Source organism: Festucalex cinctus, chromosome 17, assembly GCF_051991245.1.
Source record: "Festucalex cinctus isolate MCC-2025b chromosome 17, RoL_Fcin_1.0, whole genome shotgun sequence".
Taxonomy (NCBI): domain Eukaryota; kingdom Metazoa; phylum Chordata; class Actinopteri; order Syngnathiformes; family Syngnathidae; genus Festucalex; species Festucalex cinctus.
Window position 1 is genome coordinate 7,476,514 of NC_135427.1, and position 9,049 is coordinate 7,485,562.

Genomic DNA, 9,049 nt, shown 5'->3' on the forward strand with positions numbered 1-9,049 from the left:
CCAATTAACCTGCCATGCATGTCTTTGGAATGTGGGAGGAGACCGGAGTACCCGGAGAAGACCCACGCAGGCACGAGGAGAACATGCGAACTCCACCCAGGAAGACCGGAGCCTGGACTCAATCTTGCGTCCCCAGTACTGGGAGGCGGATGTGCTAACCAGTCATTCACCGTGCTCCCCACAATTTCAATAAATTAAGAAAATATATTTTTCTTGACATTGTAAAAAGATATCCAATATTCTGTATTTATTGAACAGATATAGTATTTAATTGGCAAACTGGACCAAAAATGTATTGGCCTGTAATTTAGAACTATAATATCCTGTAAATGTCATTAAAATACCCCCAAATCCAAATTAAATGACTACAAAAAGAGGGTTCTCAGTGTACTGTATATGTGATACCACACTGCCACCTAGTGGCGTGGATGTTCATTGTTTTCAGTTGTAAACCAACAACTTTAAAGTTTTTGTTTTTAGATTTATATTTATGCACGTTACCCACTTTTTTAACGACATATACAACATGATAGATTTTTATAAAATGCTTGAATCTTTAAATGATCCAAAATGCATACAGTGGAAGACAAACATATGCATTTATTTTTTTTAATGACTGTTTACGCTAATCGAATACCAAACAAAATACTGCAAATTAAGTCAGTAACTTTGCAAACAGCTCAGAAGAGATTTCACCGCAGAAATTCTGTAAAACCCCATCAAGATTCTTGTCTGCCACTTGGGAACGGAAGCTTGCTGTCAAACATCTCCCCCTGGTGGTATCTGCTTTCCTCAATCAGATCATTCCAAGATTTAAGAAAATCACACTGCCTTAAGTGGGGGGGGGGGACTGCAAGGCTAGTAAAAACGTAGAGCAGAGCAAATTCAATGTGAAGTGTGTTAGTCATAACACTGACAAGAAGAATTGATGTTTCATATTACTTCAAACCACAGACAAATTAAGAGTTGATACGCTGACAATTTCCCCAGCCCGAGGGATGACAATCACAGTTGCATAGTAGGCAGCATTTGGAACAATCGCCAACGTTATTTCAGTGCACAAAGTCATAAACATGATAGTATTTAAAGCATCCACAGGAGATGTTGACCACAAGTCATAAATCACTGAGACGAAGCGGATGAAGTTAATCCCATTATAACCATTTGGAGTCTGCTAGTTACGTTCTTGTCCTCACACACATTGTATTGGTTTATTTAGCAACAATAAATCAAAATTGATGTATATTCATTGTAAAATATATAAAATATGACAGTTTACAAAACGGCTCCTATCAAAACCGAACTGAGGCTGCAGCACATTTTAGGTACATGGTGCATATTATTTACACGTGAAAAATTATTTAGACTATTTTTTTTTTTTTTTTATGTTAGCTAGAATCCAGACGTCCAGTACATCAGAAAGCGGTCAGATGAACACATTAAAATGCCCATCTCAACTTGATATGCAAATACATGCAGTATTTTTTGCATATCAAGCTTATTTCTTTTGATTTGCCACTCCAGGTTCAATTGTGGCCATACACCGCTATAATTGCCTTTCAGGTTTAATTGCCTCGGCTTTTCTTGTTTCTCCAAGCAAGCACCTGTGCTCAGATGAAAGCGTGTGATGCATGGCGGCCTCCTCAAAGTGATCGCCTGGCATGTTGAAATAAAACTGGTCAGGGTGAATGGTTACATACAATACGAACTACATATTAGGTAAGGGACAAGCAGTGGCAGTTTCTGGCATGTGCGATAGGAGGGGCCACACAATTAAAAAAAAAATTAAAAAAATGAAAAATTTTGAAAGGCTAATATGCAGTAAAATTCAGTGGATTTTGGCATCCACCTTCTTCCTGTGATTTCAAAGCATCACAGACTCACTCACAGGTTGAATATTTGTGAATCGGTGACATGACAGATGTCTAATAAAGCTCCAAGGGGAATAAAATGTGATAATTGTATCATTAAATCCTTCATCGCTGACAGATTTGGACGAATGGGCTGAATTTGGAAGCTCGTGCGCAATCCTCTCTCGATGGGCGGGGCATGGTTGGCATGAAGTGTACACAGAGGTATAAATGCAGCATCGACACAGATGAGGGAGACAAATGGTGATTAATAGCACACTATGCCAGGAGGAGAAATGGATAAATGGCGGCTTGTGTTCATTTTTGTGCTTTTTTGCATTTTGCCGCAATTATATCAAGGAGAGCCTCACGTCAAGGAAGAGGGGCAGCAGGTACCGAATTACTGGGAGGTGTTTGCGCCAGTTTGAGGGTGCTTCACATTCATTGTTTTATTCTATTTTCATTTTTTGAGCTTTGGAAGGGGCAAGATAAATCACTGGAGTGGGAGCTGCTCCAGCCCCTAGCGACCCTCGTGAAGAGATCGAAAGCCTTTCGCTTCTACGGACTCATGGGGAAACGCTCAGGTGACCTTTCACCTCCAGAGCATGCATTTGTGCTTTTTTTTTTTTTTTACTTTAAGACCAATGTTGTATGTAGGAATCGAGATAGACAGCATTATAGAAAGCTACGTGTTTGTTAAGGAATTGCTAAGGAATTACAAAATTCAAAAGCACAATTTCTTTTCCTCACAGGCAACAAAGAAGTAATACTAGGGAACCAATTGAGGAAGAACATCCACAGGGGTGAGCAAAAAAATAAAAATAAATACAATTAAAAAAAATTTAAAAAAAAAAAAACAGTTAAAGCATTGAAAAAAATATCACATAATTTAAGTCCATGTGAATAATTTCAATAGATTCTAGGACAAGACATTTTGTTTTTGTGTCTCGTATAGATTCTGCAACAAGAAGGACTCGGGGCTCCAACATCACATGCTTTCGATAAACCACACAAGGAGGACACGATTGTATCAGTATAAAAACCTGAGGTTGTTTTATTTGATTTTATGGGCATTTTTTTTTTTTTTTTACAGTGGTACTTTCAGAATTTCAATTTGCAGCACATCAAAAATTAAATTCTTTTGAAGAACGGGTACGAATCCAGTATTGGTGGGAGGGAGTGCAGAAAAATTAATATTGACCGATACAACGTTACAACAACCAAAGACGATGACAGTGCTTGTTATTTTCTCATCATAATAATTCTTCTTTAGCTTCATGTTAACTGAAATGTAACAAAAAAAAAAAAAAAAAAAAAAAAAAAAAAAAAAAAAAAAAAAAAAAAAGTTAGTCACTGCTAAGCTCCCTATTGTTTTGTATGGGCAAAACATTCATGTGATCAACTGCCATTTAACATTCAAAACAACTTGAGATTCGACACCTTTTGATTTGACTGAAACATATGGACAAAAGGGGTCCAATAAAAAGAAAAAAGAACAAGAAAGAAAGATGGCCTGCTCTATACTGACAGTCAGGAGGTCGAGGCTACTTGCGGCTGGTGAGGCTGAAGGTGAGTGCATCGAGTAGCCTGAGGATGCGAGTGCTTATGTCCCCTTGGGAGGGGTCCATTTCAGCGAGCTGGGGTCAATGGTTTTGTTGCCGTTGCCTCGCTTCACCTCCTTTGCTTTCCACTCATCAATCAGGTCCTGCGCGAAGGGGAAAAAAAAAAAAAAAAAAAAGTAGCAAGCCGGCGTATGTAAAGTGTCAGATCTCATTTTTGTTAGCAAGCGTTAAAATGAAGAAAATATTGAATTTGCATGTTTAAGAAAAGCTCACAGGCTCATGTTAAAAAGTCTACAGATAAGTTAGAGATTAGATTAGTTGACTCAAATGTGAGTTAAGATGCATGGAGGGTCGACATAATCATGACATGCATTAGCATTGACCCAATCATGCTGGTATGTAAACATGACATGCATTAGCATCAACACAATGGCAGGGGGGGGGGGCTTCACTACACAAACACAGTAACACACAATATGCAACGGAGGGAAAACAAAACAGCCACTGGCGTGAAATCTCACCTGTCGCTTCAATACCAAGTGCTTCCCCTTCCAGTATTTGAGCATCTGAAGAGACTGTAGCGTGCTCACAATGTCCACGGGATTGACGGCAGTTTCCTGACTAATCTCTGTGCATTAAGTAAACAGCACAATTTTGCTCAAAACCTTTTTCTAATGTTTTTTTTTAATTATTATTTCACATATTTTTATTCTCATTTCTCCTCAACTGTGCAAGCCGCGTGTTTTTTTTTTTTTTGGGTTGTTTTTTTCTCCAGTGTCTTACCTTTAATCGAAATCTCCTTTCCTTGGAAGTTGTGCATGTACCGGAGTAAGACTTCCTTCCAGTAGCTGCGGTAGCTGATGAGGCCGAGGTCCGACAGAGGCCTCTCTGGCGAGCCCACCTTCTCCTCCACTTTGGACAGAAGGTAGCCTTACAAGAAAAATAAATAAATAAATAAAAGACAACAAAGACACTTTTGCATAAGTGAGGAGACATTTTGTGGGAGCGTACATACTGAAGTCGATGAGCATCTTGCCGAAGCCTTGCCTCATGTACTGGGGCATTGTCAGAATGCAGGAAACATTGTAGTTGAGGAAGGAATTTTTTTCCTGGAAACAAACAAGGCAATAAATAAATAAATAATTGAGCTTTTTTTTGTGTATGTGGAAATCACATCAAAAGACTTTTGAGCTTGTATGTCAAGGAGGAGCTTCGTGTAGCCTGGGTTGCTTGCTGAAGTTTCAGAGCGTCTTCTCCACATGTGCATATTTTTCCTCTACTGAGTGAGCGGCTATTAAAAAGCTCAAGCTAACAAACAAAGCTGGTCTCATTATTGTTATTTTTTAAGGATGTTCAATAACACTTTTTTTTTTTCAGTCCGATACCAGTACGAGAACTCAACTCAAGTAGTCACAGATATCAGCAAGTACTGATAGCACCAGTACTTTTGACACATAAAATTTTCCCCAAATACAAACATGATTTAAAGCTATTGAAACATTTGTCAATGACTTGCAAATTGTCACTATTTGCAGCAGGTCTCAGTTCTGTCCTTACTTTCGAAAAGTATCCCACTAAATGGCATCCTGTGTTGTCGGCCTCGGTCATGACATAAAACAGAAAAGGCTCCACGTCGTAGTATAGCGTCTTGTGGTCCAGGAAGAGTTTGGCGAGTAAACACAGGTTCTGGCAGTAGATCTATGAAGTAACAAACCCATTAGTAAAGCGTTGCTGTTGCGCATCCATCTGCATGAGCGCACCTTATTTTTCTTGCCGTCAACTTCAAACACGGATATGGCACCTTTTCTGTACACTTCGTCTCCTGGGGGATGCTTCCACACACACTTGGCCTGACACAAACACACACGCACAGTTTAAAGAGTCAACAGTTGAAAAACGGAAAATTCCAAATCGGCATTGATCTCACCATGTGTCGCCTGAGGATGGTCTGGCTCTTCATGTACTTGAGGCAAAATTCGCACACGTAGAGGCGACCCAGGCGGGCGTACTCCTCGGGATATGGCGAGTGGTACCAGGTGTCCAGCTCGTAGCGGCCAAACAGGATGGTCTTGATCATGTTGCTGCCCTCCGTGATCTGACCTTGGATGCGCAGCTTCTCCTGCGGGCCCGCCGAAAACAAGTGAATCACTGTAGTAGAGCTTCTGTACTTTGTCCTTGTGTGTTTTTTTTGTTTTTTTTTAATATACAGTACTTGGCCAATTGTGATTCTGTACTGATGCAGATATATTGATTTATTTTGTATTTATTTTTTTTTATTTTTTTTTAAATTACTTTTTTTTATTTTTTTTATTTTTTTTATTTTGCTTATTGTATTTTACTATTTTTAGTGACTGTTTTTAATTTTATTTTTGTACTTGATTTTACTAGATTTAATGTGTATGATATTGTGCAGATCACAATGTGCAGGACTTTGGAAAAGCTTGTTTATAAAATATGATATAAAATTAAAGGGGATTGGATTGGACTGATCGAGGGGAATAAACAAGAGGTTCTTACCAGGTCTTCCGAGGCGCGAGCCTGCGCTTTCCTGAAAAGCTCCAAGTCATAATCGCTGGTGATGTTTTCCAGCAGAGGCTCCCTGCTGTTGCCGTGCGTCTGCCGATGCTCCTGCGGATCACGCAGAAACGCCAATCAAGGATGAGACCACATGACAGGCGACGACAGACTCAACTTCCAGGTGCTACGGTGATAGAGGAGAAGATTCTCTAGTGGTACCATGTGTTTTTCTTTCTGTTCCTTCTGCAGGCCAGAGTTTCTGCCCTTCCTCATTTCCGCCACCTGCTCTTTGTATCTGCTTTGCTTCGATGTCGGGGTCTAAATAGAACACAAAAATGTCCAGTTACATAATTCCAGTTTACAGAACAGACTAAATTGGCTTCAGATTTTGCCAAATCAGACCTGGTGACGAGTTGCATGGCGGGAATTGCTTTCTTCTTGTCCTTTCACCTCATCATCTTGCTTCTCACGGCTGACAGCTTTTACCTGGCAATAAAGCCAAGATATGCATGTTAAATAGACAACGTGTCACTATAATAGAATGTTTTAAACACAAAAACCTCTGTTTTACACACCAAAAAAATCTCACCTTGCATTCATCTGCAGACAAGTTATGGTACAGCGGGCAACCTGACACGGCAAAGTGGCGTTCATGTTTTCCTGTGAGGTGACCTGTGAAGTCATTAAAATAATAAATACATTGATAAGAGACTTCTTTGAAATTTCATTAGCAATTTGATCCAAGCGCAAGGCAAGTTTACCAAGTGAATTGCATCCAGGGGTCGGGCATTTCATGTTAAAGTTGTACGTCTCGTGGCATCGCCGACGTTTGGGTCGGTGGGAGAGGTCCTTATCCGAGTCTCTGTTGACCTGATCTTTGGCCTGGCTCTCATCATGAGAGGCATTCGGGCTGGAGATATCCAGCTCGGACTCGGAGGATGGCGCATTCCCTGTTGGCGTCAGTGGCGGGGATTCGTCGTGATCCGCGGCCTGCTTCAAGTCAGCCGTATCTGCAGGAAATGAAGTTAAATCGCTATGTTGATTCAGCTGAGAGAATAGGAATACAATACAAGTTGTGTTACAAGTACACAAACCATGGGAACTCTGGCTCAGGCGAGTGGAGGCTCTGGTGAGACGCTGTCTCTTGGTCCGGGTCCCATCACTTTCCGAACTATTGGTCTGCTCTCTTTCAGCGGAGGAGTCCGAATCTTCAGTTCCATCAGAACCACTCCCCGGCATATGTCTCTATTGTGATGAACAAACATGAATATAAAACAAAACTTCAAATTGTTGAACTTAAGTCATTCAGGAAAATTAACGAAAACTAAGAACGTGGTAGTATGCTAATTCCTTCTTACAAAATCATGTTCATGTTCCTTCATTTCCTGTCTTTCATGAAAGGACAAGCTGATTAATCCAGGTGTGCCTGATCTCAGTAACTACAACAACATTGGCCAGACACACCTGGATTAATCAGTTTGTCCAGCCATGAAAGACAGGAAACAAAAACGTGGTATTAAATTCCGGAAGTAGTCGAGCTATGCAAAGAGCCTCATGAAAATAATAAAATCCCGTTTTAAGCAGAATAAAGTTTCACTTGTGTCACAGAATCCTAGCGATGTTACCGTTGCATGTTCGCACCCGCGTTTGAACCAGTTTTCCACACGTACCAAACTGCATTAGCAAATTTATCATTTCAGACATTACACCTACTAGTTTCATTACCAGAATTTTTTTATGTCGAAATTACCTATATACAACAATTGCCGTGGACCTTTTCGTCAGTTCGGCGTCAATTTTTTTCACAAAAATATCGTTTTGTCCAACATTTTAACGGCAAAGCTCGAGACTATTTAGCTTCTTGACAAGTAGCCATAGCTGCGAACGGGCGACGATTGTTTTTAGTGTATTACAAGGAAATTTTTCAATTTGGAAAAATTCATGCTTGTTACATATAAAAACCTATCTAGAAGTAATGAAATAACCGAATTACAGACGAGTGGCGTGAAATGGTGGAATATTCAGCCCACAATACGAGTTGCTAACGCTACCTTAAACGAGCTAACCCAATTGACATTGTTACTAACACGCCTTTTTTTTTTCTTACCTGACGTCTGCGAGGCATTTTCAGCTTAATGAGAATTCGCACGGACGCGTGTTCAAAACAATTGGCACTATTCCGTTAAATTAAAGGTAGTCAAAAGAACGTACAAACGTTCAGTTGTAAGCTAAATGTAAATAGTGAAGTCTGGATCTGGCGCCACATCGCCCAAACGGACTGAAGTAGAATCACCAGGCCAGCAGGAGGCAGCATTGATACAGGAGGAGCCTTCTTTTGGTTCACGTTCTTCTTCTGTGGTGCTTCTTAAGTGGTGTAATGTACATTACCGCCACTTAGTGGACTGGAGTGTACACTGAGCCATTTTTTATCCACTTGTTTTTATTTAGATGTCAGTTTTTAGCCTTAATTAATCGCAAAGTCTCAATATCAAAACATTTACATGACTTTCAAGTGTTGTGCCCATTGAGAAAATAATAAAGGTTATCTTACGTTATTTTCTTTAGCTTATAAATGAATGAAATAACAGGAAATTATTCGGACAATTGTTTATAAGTAAATAAAAAAATACTTTATTGTAATATACATCGTTTTTTACTTTCTATTATGTAAATCAGGGGACACCAACATGTAGCCCTCAAGGACGTCATGAGACGTTCAAAAGGCTGTAAAAAAAAAAAAAAAAAAAAAAACAACTCATGGTGTATTGTGATTTCCTAGGAATGCACTTACTATATAAACACTTGCCAATATTTAAAGCATTTTTTTATTTTTATTTTAATGGACAAAAAAGGGCTGTTGATTTATGTTCCTTCTCATATTGTTAAATCATTGTTCATAATAAGTAGCGATAGCTGACGAGTGGATGTTGACCTGGTCACTTTATTCCTTTCAGGTGGGGTTAGCCATAAACTTTATGGCATAAAGTGTGATCCAGAAATGCCCGTTTTCTCAAGAAATCTACTAGATGACCATAATAGGTAGTGGGGAACCACCCCCCCCAAGCCCAACAGATGACACCAACTTCTCCCAGATACTATAAATAGCATCTTCCAGGCCTT

At 39.7% G+C, this 9,049-nt stretch overlaps 1 protein-coding gene across 4 annotated transcripts in view; it reads right to left on the reverse strand.

Annotated features, from left to right (window-relative positions):
* kat7b (K(lysine) acetyltransferase 7b) overlaps positions 1–8,248 on the reverse strand; it is a 42,844-nt gene extending 34,596 nt beyond the window's left edge. The window contains exons 1-14 of one of the 4 annotated variants that reach the window (XM_077503551.1): positions 8,037–8,248; positions 7,024–7,174; positions 6,691–6,939; positions 6,519–6,601; positions 6,332–6,415; positions 6,149–6,247; positions 5,930–6,040; positions 5,340–5,531; positions 5,173–5,262; positions 4,970–5,110; positions 4,428–4,521; positions 4,196–4,342; positions 3,934–4,040; positions 3,153–3,555 (exon numbers count right to left, since the gene is read on the reverse strand). In XM_077503551.1, coding sequence (XP_077359677.1) covers positions 3,454–3,555; positions 3,934–4,040; positions 4,196–4,342; positions 4,428–4,521; positions 4,970–5,110; positions 5,173–5,262; positions 5,340–5,531; positions 5,930–6,040; positions 6,149–6,247; positions 6,332–6,415; positions 6,519–6,601; positions 6,691–6,939; positions 7,024–7,174; positions 8,037–8,054 — 1,668 coding nt within the window. In that variant the 5' untranslated portion in view covers positions 8,055–8,248 and the 3' untranslated portion in view covers positions 3,153–3,453. Of the gene's footprint in view, positions 1–3,152; positions 3,556–3,933; positions 4,041–4,195; positions 4,343–4,427; positions 4,522–4,969; positions 5,111–5,172; positions 5,263–5,339; positions 5,532–5,929; positions 6,041–6,148; positions 6,248–6,331; positions 6,416–6,518; positions 6,602–6,690; positions 6,940–7,023; positions 7,175–7,287; positions 7,395–8,036 lie in introns of those variants that run through there. The other 3 variants (XM_077503550.1, XM_077503553.1, XM_077503552.1) reach the window with 3 other exon arrangements.
* Positions 8,249–9,049: the final 801 nt, after the last annotated feature.